At 38.2% G+C, this 23,632-nt stretch overlaps 1 protein-coding gene and 3 pseudogenes across 1 annotated transcript; 1 reads left to right on the forward strand and 3 right to left on the reverse strand.

The window, feature by feature from the left end:
• Positions 1–3,363: 3,363 nt before the first annotated feature.
• Positions 3,364–4,534, forward strand: LOC137722024 (heterogeneous nuclear ribonucleoprotein 1-like; annotated as a pseudogene).
• Positions 4,535–4,539: 5 nt separating this feature from the next.
• LOC137722063 (CDT1-like protein a, chloroplastic) lies at positions 4,540–8,052 on the reverse strand (annotated as a pseudogene).
• Positions 8,053–8,171: 119 nt separating this feature from the next.
• Positions 8,172–11,483, reverse strand: LOC137722054 (MDIS1-interacting receptor like kinase 2-like; annotated as a pseudogene).
• Positions 11,484–20,157: 8,674 nt separating this feature from the next.
• LOC137722012 (MDIS1-interacting receptor like kinase 2-like) lies at positions 20,158–23,379 on the reverse strand. The gene is made up of 2 exons (XM_068461021.1): positions 20,843–23,379; positions 20,158–20,757 (listed from the first exon to the last, which is right to left on the reverse strand). The coding sequence occupies exons 1-2, from the start codon at positions 23,202–23,204 to the stop codon at positions 20,366–20,368; spliced, it is 2,754 nt and encodes a 917-aa protein (XP_068317122.1). The 5' UTR covers positions 23,205–23,379; the 3' UTR covers positions 20,158–20,365.
• Positions 23,380–23,632: the final 253 nt, after the last annotated feature.

Genomic DNA, 23,632 nt, shown 5'->3' on the forward strand with positions numbered 1-23,632 from the left:
AATTTTGAAATAGAGCAAGCAGCAACAGCAGCAAGTGAACCGAGTTGATCATATCTTTACCAAAACACTTGCAAAATCTTCAAGTAACAATTAATCATCAATTAATTAGAAATTCAAATGGACAAATTTGCAAACATTTTCACGCTTGACAAAATTAGCTAATTAGCTAATAGCATGGACAAGTTCGCCAAATCCCCGTAGAAATTCAAAAATCAGGAACCACAAACATATGCATATAATAAAAAGCAACTGAAATATAGAAAAGCCTTGCGACCATAAAAACAAAAGAAATTCAGAAAATCCTTGAAGGTGTTATAGATATTACTAGCAAAAAGTGCCCGCGCCATGCTGCGGGATTGAAAACAGTACATATGGTACGACGTTACATGATGTGCAAGTACATAATATATACACAGACCACATTGTCCTATTTACATACAGACCACATTGTTTTATGATAGCTAATTGATCATTCCTCTTGGACATACATAATGCCATACATAATACCTCAGTTTCTGAGTCTAAATGAAATCTAAAAATAGACAATAAGACGCAACTCAGTAGAATCGAAGACAACAAAAAATAAATATTATTTAGCATAAACTGACTTGCAAGGTCAAACGCAAGAATGCAAATGAAGACAATTCACTCCATTGTGTTCAGCAAGTGGATAAAGACACGATGAAAATAGTATGATTTAGTGTTCCTACCTTTAACTTGATTCGAAGGAAGGGCATTAAATGTTGAGTTAACAAAATTTTGCAAGTCATGAAGTTGTGTAAAAAGTTTCACCTGAAAAGTCAAAGGCACCAAGGTAAATAAGTTAAATCCAAACCAATAACCCAAGCAATCTGATAAGTGTATTTTAGTTTAGTGAACACTCATGCATTTTCTAACAGCCATATGTAAGCCTTATATGTATATTCTCATTTTTACCTATCACGAGGCCTTTTGGGAGCTCACTGGCTCCGCATGAGAGCAATATCAGGATGGGTGACCCACTGAGAAGTTCTCGTGTGAATTCCCAGAAACAAAACCGTGAGGGCGTGGTCGGGGCCCAAAACGACGAGTTCGCGCGAAAGCAATCCCAAGATAGGTGACCTATTGGGAAGTTCTCGTGTGAGTTCTCAGAAACAAAACCGTGAGAGCATGGTCGGGGCCCAAAGCGGACAATATCGTGCTACGGCGAAGTCAAGCCCGATACGTGGTGGGGGCTCGGGCCGGGATGCGACAATAAGATTTTTCATACAACATATTACAATATCCTCAACGCGTTTTATGTTTTGGAAGCGTTGTATGACAACTTCGTTACCAATGCCATCAAATATCTCTCTGTAAAAATAATCATGTTATCATTCATCAATTAATCTCCCATTTGATTTTTCAACTGATTCTTCATAAATTTTATTACCGAAAATGCTCTTTCAACATAGTATCAATTATAAGAGTTAATACTCATGTCACAAACAAGTACAATAGTAATACACCGCTCATGTTACAAGCATGTACATTTTTTTACCAAAAAAAAAAATGAGTGGGGGCATCCACCCCTGATGGGGCTAAGGTGGCTTCATCCTTGATTATGATGACGTGACACACGTGTGTTGGACATATCTAATTTGAAGTATGTGTTGAGACCAAATCCAACCTAGAGTGCAAGTCTAGGGACTAGTTTTAAGTCCCATTTTGGATCCTACGTCTTGCCACGTAATCAAACTGATTGAAATCTCAAATAAGACGAATGGTGCACGTTTTATTAAATCCAATTACTCAATTAACTGATTTTTAGTTCAGTAACTAAATATAAACTATGTGAAAATTCTGGTAACAGTAATTAAGTTTTAAAGACAAGGAACCAACCGACCAATCTTATGCAGATAAGCAACTGAAATTCAGAAATAACTATACTTTTCTTTTGCCGTAGCTCCTTGGGCGGCGGCCCTTCCTCTTCAGATTGGAGAATGACAAGGCTGTCACAGATTGTGCTTATTAAAAGACAAGTATGGTAAAGTTGGTAAATATGACCACATTATAATGGGTTCTTTGGTTGTAAGCCCAGCAGCCCATTTAAAGGGCCTTTCTTAGTTGGCCCATATCAATTGGCAGCAGCCTTTTGTCAATGGAGAAAAGAAAGAGTTGCCGCAGCCCCATTTGAAGAGAGAAAGTAAGGTGAGAGCTATTGAGTTTGTTGTAGAGAGAGGAAATTAATCATTATAAAGAGAGGAAATTAATATAACTAAGTCAGCCTTTTGCCAGAAATGTGTTTCGGGTTTGGGTAATTTTGATGTTAATTTTGATGGGTGGTTGTTGTTTGTATGTTCTTTAGCTGTCTTTTTTAGTGTTATTGCATTCTCGAGGTTGCAATGTGTACCGGGTAATGCTGATTTAAGTTGGGATTGCATCTTCTAGCCCACAGAGATTCCGGAATCGGTTGCTTTTGCTTGTAGTTTTGTTGGTTTTGTTGGTTTTAAGCTCCATGTGTTGATTTTTATACAATGTACGTGCAGTTATGCGGTTATCTTTGGCTGATGAAAACCAAGTTCGTTAGGGAGAGAACAACATTGCCTTCGCTTATGTATTCCGTTATGATTTTGTGGACGTGACATATTTTATAAGATGTAACGTGTCTAAGCGACTGTTTTGGTTGATGAGGTTGCACAGTTTTCTGATTTTTAATGAGGATTTCATATTATTATCTACATTTGTGTTCTGGGTGCTCACTGATGTGCAATTATACACGTAATGTCCTCCAGGAAATTGATTGATAAGTCGTCAAACATAATGTCAGTAGTTTACCTGAAAAGTAGGATGCATGACAACACCAACTTACCGTGTATTCCTTCTAAGCATGGTTTGATGGTATAGGTTAGAAACTTTGTAAATTGGACACGTAGGGAGGTTGCATATTTTTCGTTCTTGGCATGGTTTTCAACTGTAAGATTTTCCAAGTACATGTTTTAACTTTTAGTCTCATAGTGATTGACTTCTAGATTACGAGAGGTTCAAGCGCTACTTTATTGTGTTTTTACTAAAAATTTTAGCCGATTTGTGCTACTTGATTAGGTTCTTCCTTGTCCTTTATCAACACGCAGATATGCTACTTTATTGTATATCTTTGCCCTGTCTGTACATCTGTATGTCCCTTTGTTTGTTAAAGGTTTTACTTTGATTACACAGGTTGAGGCAAAACGGGCTTTATCAAGAGAAGATCAACAGACATCCAATAGAACCAGACACTTTAATACCACCAGGAGCTCTGGAGGGGGAGGAAATTTTAAGACCAAGAAAATATTTGTTGGTGGATTGCCTTCTACACTTACAGAAGATGGATTTCGTGAATTCTTTGAAAATTATGGCACCGTGACTGATGTAGTAATAATGTATGACCAAAACACTCAATGACCTCGTGGTTTTGGTTTCATAACATTTGACACTGAAGATGCAGTTGATGGAGTACTACAAAAGAACTAGCATGAGTTGAATGGTAAACTTGTAGAGGTAAAGCGAGCACTTCCTAAAGATGCAAATCCTGGTGAAGGGGGCCGTGGTGGGGATATCAAGGTTAAGTGCCTCTGGGGCCAGTACAAATGCATTTGATAGTCGAATTGATGGAAGTAGATATGTGCAGCCTCAAACTACAGCAGGTGGTTTCCCTCCATATTCTGGTTATGGTGCACCGGGTTATGGTTATGGGGCGGCAAATACAGGGGTTGGTTATGGAGGTTATGGAAGTTATGGTCTTGGTGGTTATGGAATTGCCAATACTGGTTTTGGTGGTCCTGCATGATCGTATGGGAATCCAAATGCCCCTAATGCTGGCTATGTTAGTGGGGTACCTGGTGCATTGACAAATACTTAGAGCAACCAAACTCCTGGGTATGGCGCTACTGGCTATGGGGCTGCAGCTCCTTGGAGTACTCCCGGTGGAAGTGGTGTTCCTTCTGCTCCTAGGGGTCAATCACCAAGTGGGGCTTCTAGTTATGGAAATCAAGGTTATGGTTATGGAAATTATGGCGGGAGTTACGCTTCTTATCCTGGTGGGTATGTAACCTCTGGCGGGCAGGGTGGAAGTACCCCAACAAGCAACTCAGGTAGTGCTAGCGGTGGAGAGCAACCAGGGACTCGTGGTGGTTACATGGGGAGCGGCTATGACAACACCAATGGTAATTCAGGGTACTCTAATGCATCATGGAGATCTGACCTTTCACAGGCCACTGGTGGCTACGGTGGTTCTCAGTCCAGGCAGGCCTAACATCAGAGATTCAAGAGATTTTGAAATTTCTTTCACAGGAATCCCTCATCCATGCGATCTTTTCTCCAGTCTGACAACTTATGCACGAGAAGAGTTGAACTATCCTGAGACTGGTTGGATTGCTTGATTCTTGGTGGTAGTTGGCAGCAGTAGTTCTGCTAGAGTGCCAATACATTCTAGTAGCAGTAGTTCTGCTAGAGTACTGTTTGGAGCTCTCCTCTTCCACTTTCCACTCCACCCTCTCTCTCTCTCTCTCTCTCTCTCTCTCTCTCTCTCTCTTCCACTGTTGGTATTGATGATATATACTCTTCCCAGTGCTGCTGCATTTGTTATATTCAGTTGTGATGTGCTAGAAATTCAATGTTACTATCTTTATTTTTTGTGCTTGTTCAACTTGTATTTCACCGTGGGTAATATTGAGTGTTCAAGCGAGGCCCGAATCCACCAAATTTGTATAGACAATGCTTCTATTTCCAGCTTCATTGAACTGAATTCCAGGTATGCTGCTGCTGTTCAGAACACATGATTCTGTTACAATGAACAGCCGATACAAATCGATTCTTTAGCAGAAAGACATGTACGAGGAAACGATAGCAATTGACTAGCAAATTCGTGTCTTTAGTGTGCATCTTGCTGAAAATTTTAGCATTCATTCAAAGAACACGTCGAATAACATTATCGGAAGACGCCTTGATCTATTTACGTGCGTGCAAAGAACACATCGAAGAACATTATCGGAAGCAAGTCTTGATTCCATTTACGTGCAGATGCCCTTTACACGAACAACTAAATTATCCAAAAACCTCGCACTCCCTAGCTCACTGTGCCGTTTCAAGCCGTGCACGTATTGACTCAGGATTCGACGTCTTATTAATGCTACAAGAGAGGCGAAGTAATGACATTAGACAAATCTACAAGGTTCTTATCTTTTCAACGGAAGATGAATACATTTCCACTGGAACGCACATAATTTCTACTTTGAAATACGAAGAAAACTTACTGGATCATTAGCAAATCAGCTTCAGATGCTATCGTCTTTTCAGAAATCCAATCGGGAACCAGCTCTAGCAACAAGTTTAGATGCTCCTGAACTTCCTCTGCAGAAAGAATAGACAAAGAGTTAGGCTCACCATAACTTTTCGTAAAAATAGTATCTTCTTTTGTTTAACGACTTACTTCTGTCAACAATATCGAAATTGGTCCAAATGATCTTGTGCACAAGCTCTTCTTTTGTGATAACAGAACGGTTTGTAGATTGAAGTACGAAATAAATCAAGTTGAAGAGCTTTGGCAGGCTGGAAATCATCTGTTGCCGCCTTTTTGCTTGGGAGATGGCCAGATCTCGCTCCTCTATTGCCTTTTTCTCCTTCTCTCTAAGCTGCATAAAGATATACTGATACGTCTCAGAATTACAGTTCATTATCTTCAAGTCCAACTATGTAAAAGTTTCCATTATGACATGATTCTCAATAGCTTTTGGGACTAGTTTAAGCACAATTAAATGCATCTATTTCGAATAAAAAGAGGGAGCACGAAAACACATTACGGGCAGGAAAGTTCGTTAAATGAAGAAACAAGAATGGACAATTCAATATAGACATACCTATTGCAAAAGATCCACGGGAAGAATATCATGAATGTCACTAACGTTTGATGCGCCACTCCTATCAGGAACTTCATCCTCAACTTTTTTATTCTTCACAGGCATGTCAAATATCAACGACCTGGTGCTTGGAGGACGCCTAGCCAACTTGATCGGTGAGCTAGTAGCATTATCAGCTGGGGTCATGTAACATCGCTCTGGAGGCTGCAATGCAGGTGTTTCAGCCCTCAACCTGGCTGGAGTTGAAGCAAGCTTTGTTGGAGTCGACTCAATGCTAGCACTTTTTGTGGGCAAATCATCATCATTTTCAACAGCGTCTATGCTTTTAGTTGGAGTTACAGGCAATTGGCCACGCAATGAAGCACAAGCAGTATCAAGCTTTGGTTCTGAAATTTCATCACCCTGAGATGATGACAAGGGAAGCTTGACCGTATCTGTTCGCATATGTTGTTTCGTAAGACCAAATGGCTGGGGGAGAGTTTCTTCTGGAATTTCATAATCCTGTAAACATATTAAGCATTGTTAGACCACATGTTATTCAGAAAGTAGTTCAAGAAATAGATTGCTAAACTGATAAGGAGAAAATCTTGACACAAATAACTTCCCAGATAACCGTTCAATTAAAATTACACAGAGCACTCAACAAATTAAACCATATTAGTGATGCCATATCCGAAACTGAGTATGGGGGATACCTCAGGATGGGATTTCGAAAGATCAGCAAGCCGCTTACGAAATGATTTCCTCAAATGCATACTCCCACCACCTTTGGGTTTTGACTTGCCATCGCCCTCCAATGCATCAGCATTGATGGTGACATGAAGATCCGGCTTCATACAACTGGTTCTCTCATCCTTAATAAGCACTTTCTAACTTCAGCCTATAAATCGAGTTAGAAAAAAACGATCAACTTCTTTAAATATCCTAATTTCATTTTCTCAGCAATCTAACAGCCAATTAAAAGGACAATTTTTTTTTAAAAAAAAAAAACCACCATATGTGAATCTCCTAAAACTTGGGATAAAAAACAAGACCAATTTCTACACTAGCCTAATTTCATTTTCTGAGCAACCAAACAATCAAGTAAGAAAGAAAATTTCTATAAAAAATACCATATGTGAATCTCCTAAAAATCGAGATAAAAACGATCAATTTATATAGCAGCCCAATTTCATTTTCACAACAACCAAGCAAAAGAAAATACCTATCCGTTAAACACTCGATTTGGGGGCAAATGTTGCTGACTCTGGGCTTCAATCCCCTCAACCGCAACAACCGAATCGAAGTGTCCAAGCCATTGAAAAACTCACCCAACATCTCAAATCTGCATAAATAAATAAAATAAGCACATAAATTAGCCAACCCAGAAATCAAAATCCACCCAGAAATGGAGGACCAATATCACACAGATATGCAAGATAACCGAAATTTGAAGCCTTACTTCTCGGGTAGCTTCTCCGGGCGGCTGACACAAGTTTTCTTCGGGGTTTCCACTCCCCATGGATCGATCTGGTCCGTCCGTCGCTTCTGGGTAAAATCTCCAACTCTTTTGGCGCCGGCCCTTCTGATGTCTCCTATGGAGAGCGCGAAGTTGGCGTTTCGGGCACGGCGGGTGAGTGCTTCGGACTTCTGAGGGGTCTGGGTGCTCAGTGCCTCGTTGCCTGAGACTTTCGAGGGATTTGGGTTTAGGGCTTTCTTTGCCCGGCTTCTGGGTATCCTGGATCTGAGGGTTCGCGAGGAACTCATTGCCGAGATAAAGCGAAATGAGGGATTCGGAATCGAAAAGGTGAGACCTTCCGGGGCTGCAGTCACAGAAGAGGAGATGAAGAAGAAGAATCAGTGGGGAATTTGAGGGGTTTATCGGTATTTACGGGGGTTTCTATGGCGGGAAAGATGAGCTGGCACTGGCGTGACCCGTTGCTTCCCGCCAAATAGATCCCCGTTGGCTCTTGCATTTTTCTTAGAGTAGGCTGGGTGGAGCACTCGTTTGTTTATTGGGCTCGGAGTCCAAAATCTCTCATCCCAAATTAACAATTTGGTGAGCAGATATAAACAAATTTACCAAAAATAAATAAATAACTCTTATTCTCCTTTGTAATTTAAATTTCTTTTTATTTAATATCTAAGACAAACAAATATAAGAATATTAGTAAGTATTTGGATTTCTTGCTTGATAATAATATTAGTAAGTATCATGGGCTTTGATTACGTGAGTTGTATGATTGATGCATGTTTCTTTTATTCGTGGGGCAGAAGATCTCAAACAAGAAAAATAAAGCAAACTAAAAATGAAATAGATATTAAACACACTCTAAATGTTGTTTGGTTGATATATATTATAATTAATAGCTTAAAGCATAGATAAACATGAAACAAAAGCAACGGCCATTATGTGCCAATCTTACAGCTCAAGTAACCATAGAATTCGGCTGCTAGCTTCCATTAGCATGTAGCCCCAGCCCCATTAGCTTGCTAATGCTCATAATACCAAATGGTTCAGGAAGGCAAGGCAGGGCTTGAGCTAATAGTTTTTGTGCCACAAAAGACATTGGAGGTCGAGATCTAGGATGCGCACGTGTACAAGCCAATGCTAAACTCATCACAAGCACCACTACCTTTGCCAATTCAGCGGTTGGAGGCTCAAGCCGTTGGTCTAACACATCTTTCAAAAGCAACCCTACATTGTCCTGCGATAATCTTGACGACTCTAATAGTTGGGATTCTAGCATATCCCCAGGGTGCTTTCCCATCATCACTTCTAGTGCTACGACTCCAAAGCTATATACGTCACATTTATCTGTGACCCGCATAGTCAATGCAAGCTCTGCACGTCAAAAAAAAAAAAAAACAGTATCTTAAGATGCTGAAATTAATATGAACCTAAAATGTACAAGTTGAAATGTTACATTACCTGGTGCCATGTAGCCAAATGAACCGACAATATGTGTCCAGTTGGATGAGTTAGCACTCACCATTCTTGCAGTTCCAAAATCTGAGAGCCGAGGCTCGAAATCCTGATCGAGTAATACATTGTTGACAGTTATATCGCGGTGCACAATTGGCGGAGAGCAGTCATTGTGCAAGTAAGAAAGTGCATGAGCAAGCCCTTTCAAAATTTTGACCCTTGTAGCCCAGCCAAGTTTAGTAACCCCTTCAACCCCATACAATGATTTTCCCAGACTGCCTCTCTCAAAGTATTCATAAAGCAAGAAAATGCAACCCCTCCTTGAACAGAAGCCGTATAGCCTTATGATGTTGCGATGTCGGATATTTATCAAAGTTCGGATTTCATTCTCAAAGCTTCGGAGATTAATTACTGGAATGTCATTAGAGTCTTCCGTGTTAAGCCTCTTAACTGCAACAATTTGGCCTGACTCCAACTCTGCCTTGTATACTCTTCCAAATCCTCCTATCCCAATGCAATACTTCTCGTGAAAGTCATCTACGGCTTTCACAACTTCCCCAAATGTAAACTTTACTTCCTCTTGCAATATCATTGACTCATATTTCTCAAAGTTCTGAGAAGTTTTGATTTCCTGAGGCCGGAGCTTGGATCTCCTGCGTAATACCAAAAAGATAAGGAAACCAATGATAGTTTCAACCACGTAAAAACCCAAAAAGGATATGATGATAACAACGACACTATTGATGTCGTTTTTTCTTTTCGAATTGTCGCCGGAGGAATTACATGCAGCCGTTCCCTTTGCATCTCTCCACATGCCATAGTTTCCGATAAAAGCATCACCCGGTGCCTCTCGGAAAATGCCACAAGTTGGAATTGGCCCTGTGAGGTTGTTATAAGAAAAGTCGTAGATGGTTAGGGCATCCATGTTGGAAAATTCTGATGGGATTTCCCCTGAGAGATGGTTGTGTGATATATTGAAAATCTCTAATCCTATGAGCTCGCCCAAGTTTGAAGGTATTGCTCCCGAGAGTAAATTGCTGCTGAAATCCAATTGGTTACATAACTCAAACCTGCCGTGATCAGGTGGTATTACCCCTGTCAAATAGTTATTAGACAAATTGAGATACCAAATCTGAGTGAAACTGCTGATATTATGAGGGATCACTCCTGTCAAATTGTTATTTGACAAATCGAGAAGCTCAATCCGAGTGAAACTGCTGATACTATGAGGGATCACTCCTGTCAAATTGTTATTTGACAAATCGAGACGCTCAATCCAATTGAAACTGTCGATGCTCAGAGGGATCACTCCTGTCAAATGGTTCCTGCTCACGTTTAGTGTGCATAGGAAGTTTAGATTTCCAATTTGACTTGGAAGCTCCCCACCAAAATCATTGGAGCCTAGGTTTAGATAATTCAAATTTGTCAACTGCCCAAGCTCAGGTGGAATATTCCCACTGAAGCTATTGTGTTGAAGATTCAAATAGACTACTAGACTCCAATTGGAGAACACAGAAGGCAAGATTGGACCGGTAAATGCATTATCGGAGAAATCCAAGTGGAGAATGCTGTTCAGATTGGACAAGGAATGTGGCAGCTCCCCACTAAGAAAATTGGAAGCCAGGGACAAGTACGTGAGGTCAGTACAATGGCCAAGATCAGAAGGGATTGAAGAGTTCAAGGAATTCATTCCAAGATCAAGGAACTGAAGTTCCCTGAGTTGACCTATGGTAGTTGGAATTTTTCCTTCAAGGGAATTACTTCTCAAGTAGATGCTTTGAAGATCAGATAACATGCCAATACTTTGAGGAATTGGGCCACTGAAGTTGTTCCCTGCTAAATGAAGGTGTTTGAGCTTGGGAAACTGTGAAGGCAACGGTCCTTGGAATAGGTTATAGGTGAGATTTAAGTACTCAAGCTTGCCCAGTTTGGTAATTACTGGTTCTGGTATTTGGCCAGTGAACCGGTTTTGAGACAAATCCAAGAACGACAAGTTTTGGCATTCAAATATAAATTCTGGGAATTCTGAATGGATGTCGTTTTGATTAAGATCAAGGTATGTCAAGGAATGCATGCCTGAAAATTTAGACCAGTTTGATGTTTTCAAAAAGTGGTTTTCTCCAAGAAGCAAAAATTGTACCTTTCGGAGATTGCTGAGATGGTAGGGAATTGTACCACTGAGAATGTTGTTGTGGAAACTTAGATACTCTAGCTCCGTTAAGAGGCCAATCTCTGCGGGTATTTCTTGCTCAAAACGGTTGTTGCCCAAGTCCAAGATTGTCAGCCTAGAGAGGTTGCCAATGACGGATGGTATAGGCCCTTCAAAACGGTTTCGATTGAGGTTGAGGTGAGTGAGATTAAGAAATGGGGTGAAGTTGAAGTCGGTTAGTGTGGCTATGATCTGCAAGTTGGAGAGATCTATTTCGGAAACTGTTTTGGTATCACGGTCGCAGACAATGGCAGTCCAGTTGCAAAGGTTGTTGAGGTTGGCTTGGGACTATGAATCGAGAGGAGGTGAATAACCAAAGTAGAAGAAGTTCTTCCAGGTTATCAGAGCTTGTGCCTGCGTCCCCGGTGATGAGGTGGTGGCCTTTGACGGAAGCAGGGAAAGCAAGAAAAAATGGAGGAGAAAAGGAGGCATCTGAAGTCTTTTCATGGTGTTATTTTTAAAGCTTAGCAGAGTTGCTCTGTTATGTTTCCAGTCGAGCAATATTTATGCTGCTTCAAAGCATTCATTCGAGCAAAGACTGAATAGTAATTAATTGTATGATGATGTTGCTGTTTATTATAATTGTTGACCAAAGACTTGATACTAATTAAGTAGATGATTTTCACTTAGTCTACCCTAATGTACCTTGAATGTCAGAATTATCGAAGTGTGCACAATAGTTTCATGCCGTTAAACTCCATAAAAAAAAATAAAAAATGTTATCTCAATACTATAATCTAGTAGTATTACTCTTCACTTGTAAGTGAAATATCTTAAGTTCAATTCTAACCAAATACGAATTTGAACTACATTATTGTTATTCCATTGTAAGGCTAAGTCCACCTTCTCTCTCTTAATGTAGATAATATCGTTTGTTTTAAAAACAAAAATGTATTTACACCATCATTTGTACCATCTCTCCAATAAAGATGAAACCCACAATGTTGGCAAGCCCTACCTCTATTAGAATGATTATACAAATAGATGGTAAGCGTTGTATTACTCAATTTACTCTAGATCTCATTCTAGATCCTATGTCTTGCTGCGTAATCAAATTGACGAAATTTTCATATAAAACCAACCCATGATTTGTTATATTCAGTTAACCTCAGTTAACATACATTTTTAGCTCCGTAAATAAATTTAAACTAGGAGAAATTTCGGAGGTGTTACGCTTAAAGTTTCTAAACCTTGCTCTGCGGTGCTAATGTTGATTGACCCGGTCTAGTCTTCCCCTGGCCCCATCCATTTGTGCAAACTGAACAAAGTCTAGGCCCAGCGTGTGGGTTAAGGCATGGAAACGTGTTACACGCAAACATGACAAACAAAAAGAAAAGATGATGTGGAAGAGTGCAGAAGATGTTCTGATGAGTAATTTTTAAATGAGTAAATTGTAGCTATGATCTTTTAACTTTAACTCAATTGGAGCAATGGTCCCTCAACTCATCAAAACGTGCAGCTATGATCCCTCAATTAAAAATTCATTACCATTGGTCCCTCAACTTTAATTCAACTGGAGAAATGACCCCTTAACTTTAACCAAATTGTAGCAATGGTCCTTCCAACGTAACTCATTTTGACAAAATTTTTGACATAGTTGACGAAAAGGACCATAATTACACACTTTGATGAGTTGAGAGACCCTAATTGTATAAATGGTCATTCCAACATAACTTATTTTGACGAAATTGATGAAAATGACTATAGCTACACATTTTGATAAGTTGAGGGACCAATGGTAATAGATTTTTAGTTGAGGAACCATTGCTCCAATTTGATTAAAAGGACCATTACTACAATTTACTCTTTCCAAATAGAGCAAGCAGTAGCAGCAAGTGAACCGAGTTCATCGTATCCTTACCAAAACACTTGCAAAATCTTCAAGTAACAATTAATCATCAATTAATTAGAAATTCAAATGGACAAATTTGCAAACATTTTCACGCTTGACAAAATTAGCCAATTAGCTAATAGAATGGACAAGTTTGCCAAATCCCCGTAGAAATTCAAAAATCAGGAACCACAAACATATGCATATAATAAAAAGCAACTGAAATATAGAAAAGCCTTGCGACCAAGAAAACAGAAGAAATTCAGAAAATCCTTGAAGGTGTTATAGATATTACTAGCAAAAAATGCCAACGCCATGATGTGGGATTGAAAACACTACATACGGTACTACTTTACATGATGTGCAAGTACATAATATATACACAGACCACATTGTCCTATTTACATACACAGACCACATTATTTTATGATAGCTAATTGATCATTCTTCTTGGACATACATAACGCCATACAAAATACCTCAGTTTATGAGTCTAAATGAAATCTAAAAATAGACAATAAGGCACAACTCAGTAGAATAGAAGACAACAAAAAATAAGTATTATTTAGTATAAACTGACTTGCAAGGTCAAATGCAAGAATGCAAATGAAGACAATTCACTCCATTGTGTTCAGCAAGGGGATAAAGACGCGATGAAAATAGTATGATTTAGTGGTCCTACCTTTAACTTGAAGGGCATTAAATGTTGAGTTAACAAAATTTTGCAAGTAATAAATGTTGAGTTAACAAAATTTTGCAAGTAATGAAGTTGTGTAAAAAGTTTCACCTGAAAAGTCGAAGGCACCAAGGTAAATAAGTTAAATCCAAACCAATAACCACAGCAATCTGACAAGTGCATTTTAGTTTAGTGAACACTCATGCATTTTCTAGCCATCTCTAGTCTACCGAAAATATCGATTTTTGACTGAAGCAATCATCAACATACAGTGTGTAGTAGAATTAAACCAGTTTAACTCTTTGGATCATCACCTATTCCATTGTTCACTGGATCCTCCTTGTCAAAATTTGATCGAGGAGGGTGTGTGCTGCACCGTGAGAGCTTCTTTGGTCTGCTAGATGTCCTCTTGTTGAATGAGCTGGTATACATCTCGAAAGTGTGAGCATCCATAATAAAAACTGCACATGGTATCCATGACAAAATCAGCCTCAACAATTTAGTCCAGAGTCCAAATAATCAAATGATGTACATCAATTTTGAAGAAAAACCAGTAGTCTCACCATTAAAGTCAATATTAATGCTCGAATCCTCTTCATTGGAAAACAATGCAAGAATTCACCAAATCAAAAAACGAAAAATTGATCGCAGCAAAAAGTGCGGGATTTATTTTTATCAAGCCTATGCATAAAAATATACACAATATTTCCAACCATATCATTCCCACTAGTACGATAATATCAATAGACTTGAGCCAAGTTGAAAGTTTATTCGTCTAGAACTTTGCTTTATCCGAGATCTGTGTGTATGCATAGATAAATACACACACAAAAAAATTAAAAGAATAAAGGAAGACAGAAAACTGAGAACTGTATGTACACCAAGATGCATATCAAGTATGATTGATGAAAGAGATGCTCTTTTTTTTTTTTTTTTCTCTTTTGACAAAGTAACTAATGTGATTAGAAAACTAATTTAAATCGTTGAATTGCTCTCATCAAACTTTGTATCAGTTTTAGCCTCAATTCACATGATTGCGGGCATGCAAACATCGTGGCCTTCATTTTAAAAAACCTTAATCAATGCAGTGCATAGTCAGAAATATGGAAAGTTCCAAAGAACATTATATTTTAGAAACTTGTGTTCGAGTTTTGAATTTCAGAGTTAATATAACAAAGTCAGCCTTGAATACAATAATTTAAAACAGAAAAGAAAATGTATCTGAAAAAAGTAACCGATGAAAAATGGAGAAATATGCACGAACCTTGGAAGTAAGAAAGCGGCTATATCTGGAAGCCATTTTGATGAATTCCTCAACAATCTAATGCGACTCAAACACTGAAGCTTAAAAGAATGGGAATCACCAAGTGGACTAAGTTTCACACACAAACCAAATACAAAGTTGCATTTACACCATTGCAACATGCTGTCACACTTTAATTCTCATGCAAAATCATACGATTGACACACACTGACATAACATTCTACATACTCATGCTATGTACTTATATGAAGAAGAGCCACTATGATGTGTACAAACAAATTCTTAATAAAAGAATTAGCCAATTCTAAATAATAGAAACCTTATAGTTCACATTCATGGATAAACTGTTGATAAAAAAAAGCCAGCCATGCAACTGTTAATAAAAAAGCTTTCAATCTCAACATAAGATTTGATACGTACATCCAAAAGATACTTCGCATATAGCAAACACATATCCACTCTTTATCTAATTGAAGAAACTGAAACAAATGTATAGCATATTATATACCTCAAAATGTCAAGTAACCAATTTGTTCCGGCAATGTCGCAAAATTCTGAACATGAAGAAAGGTATATTCATTAGCAATTCAGAGCTTTTAAAATTAGCAAAATACTGGAACAACAGTAAAGAAATTGGCAAATAATTGAACGTAACGTAGGAGAAATGAACTGTATCCATATAATGGACAAAAGAGCAAAATCAGTTTTGAGAACTCACAAAATAAAAAAAATCCAATTACCACATTCACTCAAAACTAATGTGTTATTCGATTAAAAATAAAAACCCATGTAATCAGTGACCGTGTCTTGGGAAAATAAACAACTTAATTATATAAATATTTATCAACTATCACGCAAATAGCAAAATCTTTCTCATGTAAGATTATATGCAATCCTAATCTGATTGCAATTTGACAAAATATTTGGATTCTTAAAATGTTAAAGTAAAAAGGTCGAATTTTAATTAACAACTAATCAACTATATGATGACAAATCAAATTAAATTAACAATTCAGCAGAAGGAGCTTATTGTAATTGTAAGTGTAATTATAAGTGAAAAAGAAGCAGTAAGGATAGGTTCACGAATATTGAATCAATTGAACACACCTTCATTGTAGTTCGAACTATTTATGGGGTATAAGTTATCAATATTTGGATATTGTTTCTGTACCAAAATCTAAGATGCATTTTTTTGAGCCAAACACTTCAAACCCAAAATCAGTCAAAACCGAGTTAGATACAATTCCATGACATAGTCTAAATTTGAGTCGGTTTATTGCAGAAGTTGATGCTGTATTTTAACACATTGATCAGTTCAACGTACATTTTATCAGGCATGAATCTTTCCTAATTCACAATTGAAAGATGTGGTCGCCTTGAGCCCATTGAAAGAGCTCTTGAGAGGGTTTTGGGAGTTAAACCTCAAAGCACAAGGCTTTGACTGTTGAAGCCACGCCGCTTTGTAGCCGAGGGAACAATTGGTTCCGGTGGAAAAGGTAGCTGCTGATGTTGCTGCCATCCCTCATGCTCTGTAGCACACATAAATTCAAATCGAACTCAAAAATTCGAATTCAAAAACACAAAAAAGCAAACATACCATGGAGCTGGCCTCTGTCGAGAGTCGCTCAATCCCTCTGCAACCCCACCCATCCGTACAACTACACTACCAGATGCTACCAGATAACAATTCGTACGAAATGGGTGCGAATGCCTTTGTTGCCTTCTTAAGCTCCAGCAGTGGGATGACAACAGAAACCTGATCTGATAGTATTACATCAAACGATGGCCACATGACCAGCATGCAGGGAGCAACAAAAAGCATGGAGTCGATAGAATATATGTCCAGGGGCAGGAAAACTCCATATACAGTAACAGGAAAGATGCCTGTAAAACCAAATAACAGTAAAACATCAAAACTATGCAGTGATCTTGAATGACAATTGATCAACGCGAAACTGAAAAAAATAAAAATAAAATAAAGGAAAACATGTTATGATGTTCCAACTTCTATACATTCCCAAAGGGCCTAAAGTAAGTGAAGCGTGTAGAGTTGTAAACCATCTTCTAACCCCAAGGCCTAACTCTACTAATGTAGTAACCTATTTGATGAAGTTCTCATTTACAACAAATTTTTCCTTGTGCCGTAACATAAGTGGTACACCACCTGTTATTCTGTAAGTGGTGGGAAATTTTATTTTTTATGTTATTACTTTTTTAACACAAAAATCTCACCAGGAACACATGGTGTATCACCTGTGTTCATGGCACTTTGAAAAATCTCTCCCCATTTACCGTTTTAGAAAAGGAACATCCAACCTGAGATGATGACAAGGGAAGCTTGACCGTATCTGAAATTTCATCACCCTGAGATGATGACAAGGGAAGCTATCTTGCTTCGTAGGACCAAATGGCTGGGGGAGAGTTTCTTCTGGAATTTCATAATCCTGAAAACATATTAAGCAATTTTAGGCCACATGTTATTCAGAAAGTAGTTCAAGAAATAGAATGTTAAACTGATGAGGAGAAAATCTTCACACCAATAACTTCCCAGATTACCGTTCGATTAAAATTACATAGAGCACTCAACAATCAAATCGCCGACGCTTTTGGCGGTGGCCTTTCCGAAGTCTCCTATGGAGAGCGCGAAGTTGGTATTTCGGGCACGGCGGATGAGTGTTTCGAACTTCTGAGGGGTCTGGGTGCTCAGTACCTTGTTGCCTGAGACTTTCGAGGGATTTGCGTATCGGGCTTTCTTTTCCCGTCTTCTGGGTGTCCTGGATGTTGTTGAGAATGAGTCCACGTTGATGGAATGATGCATCTTGCTTAAGCTTATAAGAGATTAGACTGTTTTTCATATTGTCAATTGATTTTATAGTGGAATTTCAATTTTCTTTATAATATCAGAACCAAATTTTCACATATTTGAAGCCAAACGGCCACATGCGTTCTACGTCATCCCGTTGTATTGTTCACGTGTTAGGCTTGAAAATTTACCACAAGCGTAGGAACGTGTTGAGAATACGTCTCATATTGATAGAATGATGGACCTTAAATGAGCTTATAAAAGATTGATTTACTCTTTATATTGCCAATTAATTTTATGATGAAACCCTTCATTAGATATGAGGATTGTGAGGAACTCATTGCCTAGATAAAGTGAAATGTGGGACTCGGAATTGAAAAGGTGAGATCTTGAGCGGCCGCAGTCACACAGGAGGAGATGAAGAAGAAGAGGAAGAAGAAGAATGGCACTGGTGTGACCCGTTGCTTCCCGCCTAATAGATCCGTTGGCTCTCGCATTTCTCTTGGAGTAGGCTGGGTGGAGCACTCATTTGTTTATTGGGCTCGGAGTCCAAAATCTCACGTTCCATAAACAATTTAGTGAGCCGATATAAACAAGTTTACCCAAAAAATGAAAATAAAAAAATAACTCTTCTTCTCCCTTGTAAAGTTGTAGTTCAAATTTCCTTTTATTTAACAATTGGGATAAAGTACAAAAAATTACCTCAATTATTGGGATCACGACAGTTTCATACCTCATCTTTTAAAATTGACAATGTCATACCGCATCTTACGAATTTGTGACAATGTCATACCTCCGTCAATTTTTCTGTTAGTTTTTCTGTTAAATGCTGACGTGGCAAGAGATGGCAACCACTTTCTATTAAAAAATTAATAAAATATTATTAAAAACTAAAAAAAATATTTAATATTTTTTAAATATTAAAATAATAAATAAAAGTAAAATTAAAAAAAAAGGGTAAAGTACAAAAAACTACCTCAACTATTGGGGTCACGACAGTTTCATACCTCATCTTTTAAAATTGACGATGTCATACCGCATCTTACGAATTTGTGACAATGTCATACCTCCATCAATTTTTCTGTTAAATGCTAACGTGGCTTGATTCGGGACCTACTTTCTATTAAAAAATTATTAAAAACTCAAAAAACAATTATTTAATATTTTCTAAATATTAAAATAATAATAAAAAGCAGAAAAAAAAAAAACCCTAATTTCGTCCCTCCCCTCCCCCCTCCTCCCTCCTCTCTCCTCTCCCCATCTTCATCTTCTTCCCCCACCTACAAATCCCAACAAAAAAAAAAAAAAAAAATCCAATTTGTCTTCCCCCCACACCTACACCCAATTTCCCCACACCCACACCCACATTCTTCTCCCTCCTGCAACCCAAGAAAAAAAAAAAAAAAAACAAAGAAAAACCCAGATCCCGTCGGCGGGAAGATGGGTGAGCAAAGAAGGTGAAGGATGGGTGCGGAAGAGGATGTGGAGAATGGATGAAAATGGTGGATTTGGGGTTTGATGGGTTTTCAAAATCTTTTTTTTTTTCCTTCTTTTTTTCCTCTTCTTCTTCTTCTTCTTCTTCTTCTTCTTCAGGTGAGTTGATGGTTAAAAAAAAAATAAAATAAAAATAAAAAAATTTCCTTCCTCCTTTTTTTCCTCCTCTTCTTCTTTTTCCTCCTTCTCCTTCTCCTTCTTCTTCTTCCGCAGGGGGTGTTGATGGGTTTTCAATTTTTATTTTATTTTTTCTTCCTCTTCTTCTTCTTCCTCCTCCTTTTCTTCCTCTTCTTCTTCTTCCTCCTTCTCCTTCTCCCTTCTTCTTCTTCCGCGCCGACAGGGGGGAATTTTTTTTTTTTTTTTGGGTTTGCAAGTGGGGGGAAGAAAATGAAGATGGGGAGAAGAGAGAGGAGGGGGGAGGGGGAGGGGAGGGATGAACTGATGGTTTTTTTTTTTTCCTCTGCTTTTTATTATTATTTTAATATTTAAAAAATATTAAAATATTGTTTTTTAGTTTTTAATAATTTTTTAATAGAAAGTATGTCCTGAATCAAGCCACGTGAGCACTTAACAGAAAAACTAACAGAAAAATTGACGGATGTATGACATTGTCACAAATTCGTAAGATGCGGTATGACATTGTCAATTTTAAAAGATGAGGTATGAAACTGTCGTGACCCCAATAGTTGAGGTAGTTTTTTGTACTTTACCCTTTTTTTTTTTTAATTTTACTTTTATTTATTATTTTAATATTTAAAAAATATTAAATATTTTTTTTTAGTTTTTAATAATATTTTATTAATTTTTTAATAGAAAGTGGTCCCCATCTCTTGCCACGTCAGCATTTAACAGAAAAACTAATAGAAAATTTGACGGAGGTATGACATTGTCACAAATTCGTAAAATGCGGTATGACATTGTCAATTTTAAAAGATGAAGTATGAAACTGTCGTGACCCCAATATTTAAGGTAGTTTTTTGTACTTTACCCTAACAATTGACATAGATAAGAAAAAAAGAGGGAAATCTCAATTAATTAAATAAATACGTTATTCTATTTGGATTTCTTGCTTGATAATAATATTAGTATCATTGGCTTTAATTACATAAGCGGTATGATTGATATATGTTTCTTTTATTCATGGGCCAGAAGATCTCAAACAAGAAAAATAAAGCAAATTAAAAATGAAATAATTATTAAACACACTCTGAATGTTGTTTGGTTGATATATATTATGATTAATAGCTTCAAGCATAGATAGACATGAAACAAAAGCAATAGCCATTATGTGCCAATCTTACAGCTTAAGTAAACATAGAATTCAGCTCCTAGCTTCCATTAGCTTGTAGCCCCAGCCCCATGAGCTTGCTAATGCTCAAAATACCAAATGGTTCAAGAAGGCAAGGCAGGGCTTGAGCTGATAGTTTTTGTGCCACAAAAGACATCGAAGGTCGATATATGGGATGTGCACGTATACAAGCAAATGCTAAACTCATCACAAGCACCACTGCTTTTGCCAATTCATCAGTCGGAGACTCAAGTCGTTGGTCTAACACATTTTTCAAAAGCAACCCTACATTGTCCTGCGATATTCTTGACGATTCTAATAGTTGGGATTCTAAAATATCTCCAGGGTGCTTTCCCATCATCACTTCTAGTGCTACGACTCCAAAGCTATATACGTCACACTTATCCGTGACCCGCATAGTCAATGCAAGCTCTGCACATCAAAAAAAGGTAAACAGTATCTTAAGATGCTGAAATTAATATGAACCTAAAATGTACAAGTTTAAGTGTTTCATTACCTGGTGCGATGTAGCCAATTGAACCAACAATATGTGTCCAGTTGGATGAATTAGTACTCAATAGTCTTGCAGTTCCAAAATCTGAGAGTCGAGGCTCGAAATTTTGATCGAGTAATACATTGTTGACATTTACATCGCGGTGCACAATTGGCGGAGTGCAGTCATTGTGCAAGTAAGAAAGTGCATGAGCAAGTCCTTTCAAAATTTTGACCCTAGTAGCCCAGCCAAGTTCAGTAACCCCTTCAACCCCATACAATGATTTTCCCAGACTGCCTCTCTCGAAGTATTCATAAAGCAAGAATATGCAACCCCTTGTGGAACAGAAGCCGTATTGCCTTATGATGTTGCGATGTCGGATATTTATCAAAGTTCGGATTTCATTCTCAAAACTTCGGAAATTAATTGCTGGAATATCATTAGTGTCTTCCATGTTAAGCCTCTTAACTGCAACAACTTGGCCTGACTCCAACTCTGCTTTATATACTCTTCCAAATCCTCCTATTCCAATGCGGTACTTCTCATGAAAGTCATCTACGGCTTTCACAACTTCTCCAAATGTAAACTTTACTTCCTCTTGCACTATCATTGACTCAAAATTCTCGAAGTTATTAGAAGTTTTGATTTCCTGAGGCCGGAGTTTGGATCTCTTGCGTAATACTAATAAGAGAAAGAAAGCAATGATAGTTGCAACCACGCCAAAAGCCAAAAAGAATATGATGACAACAACAACCATATTGACGCCGTTTTTTCTTTTACATGCAGCCTCTCCCTTTGCATCTCTCCACATGCCATAGTTTCCAACAAAAGTTGCATTTTGGAAATTGCCACAAGTTGGAATTGGCCCTGTGAGGTTGTTATAAGAAAAGTCAAAGATGGTTAGTTTATCCGTGTTGAGAAATCCTGATGGGATTTCCCCAAAGAGATGGTTGTGTGATACATTGAAAATCTTTAATCCCAAGAGAAAATTGCTGCCGGAATCAGGTGGTATTACCCCTGTCAAATTGTTATTAGACAAATCGAGAAACTCAACCCTAGTGAAAGTGATGATACTCAGAGGGATCACTCCTGTCAAATTGTTGTTGGACAAATCGAGATACAGAATCTGAGTGAAATTGCCAATACTCTGAGGGATCACTCCTGTCAAATGGTTCCTGCTCACGTTTAGTCTGGATAGCAAGTTTAGATTTCCAATTTGACTATGAAGTTGCCCACCAAAATCATTAGAATCTAGGCTTAGAATATTCAAATTTGTCAACTGCCCAAGCTCAGGTGGAATATTCCCACTGAAGCTATTGCCTCGAAGATTCAAATCGAAAACTAGAGTCCAATTGGAGATCACGGAAGGCAAGATTGGACCGGTAAATACATTATCGGAGAAATCCAACTGGAGAATGCTGTTCAGATTGGACAAGGACTGTGGCAGCTCCCCGCTAAGAAAATTGGAAGCCAGGGACAGGTGCGTGAGGTCGGTACAATGGCCAAGCTCCGAAGGGATTGAAGAGTTTAAGGAATTCATTCCAAGATCAAGGGACTGAAGCTCCCTGAGTTGACCTATGCTAGTTGGAATCTTTCCTTGGAATAGGTTATCGTTGAGATTCAAGTACTCAAGCTTGCCCAGTTTGGTAAATACCAGGTCTGGTATTTGGCCAGTCAACTGATTTCGAGACAAATCCAAGGTCGTCAAGTTTTGGCATTCAAATATAAATTCTGGGAATTCTGAACGGATAGCGTTTTGATTAAGATTAAGGTGTGTCAAGGATTGCATGGCTGAAAATTTAGACCAGTTTGAAGCTTTCAAGTGGTTTTTTCCAAGATGCAAAAATTGTACCTTTTGGAGATTGCTGAGTTGGTAGGGGATTGTACCGTTGAGATTGTTGTTGTAGAAAGTTAGAAACTCGAGCTTTGTTAAGAGGCCAATCTCCGCGGGTATTTCTTGCTCAAATAAGTTGTGGGCCAAGTCCAAGATTGTCAGCCTAGTGAGGTTGCCAATAGCAGATGGTATAGGCCCAGTAAAACGGTTTTGATTGAGGTAGAAGCGAGTGAGATTAAGAAATGGGGTGAAGTTGAAGTGGGTTAGTGTGCCTCTGATCTGGAAGTTGGAGAGATGTATTTCGGAAACTGTTTTGGTATTGCGGTGACAGACAATGGCAGTCCAGTTGCAAAGGTTGTTGAGGTTGGCGAGGGACCATGAATCGAGGGGAGAAGGTGAATAATTAAAGTAGAACCTGCTCTTCCAAGCTATCAGAGCTTCTGCCTGCGTCCCCGGTGAGGAGGTAGTGGAAATTGATGGAAGCAGGGAAAGCAAGAAAAAATGAAGGAGAGAGGGAGGCATCTGAACTCTTTTCATGGTGTTATTTTTCATGCTTAGCAGAGTTGCTCTGTTATGTTTCCAGTCAAGCAATATTTATGCTGCTTCAAAGCATTCATTCGAATGCTTTGACCAAAGACTGCATAGTAATTATTTGTATGACGATGTTGCTGTTTATTACCATTGTTGACCAAAGACTTAATGTACCTTTTATGTCAGAATTATCAAAATGTGCACAATAGTTTCATGCCATTACACTCCATAAAAAAAATAATGCTATTGTTACCATCTGTTTGTACCATCTTTTGTATAATTTTTTTAATAGAAATAAGATCCATACGTATATCTTTATTAATGAGATAGTACAAATTGTTGGTAAGTGTTACATTACTCTAAAAAAAATTTAGTTTGATAATGTGACACATGTGGATCCGACATATTTAATTCAAAGTACTGAGTTGAGACCAAATCTAACGTAGGAT

Source organism: Pyrus communis, chromosome 2 (genome assembly GCF_963583255.1).
Source record: "Pyrus communis chromosome 2, drPyrComm1.1, whole genome shotgun sequence".
Lineage (NCBI taxonomy): Eukaryota > Viridiplantae > Streptophyta > Magnoliopsida > Rosales > Rosaceae > Pyrus > Pyrus communis.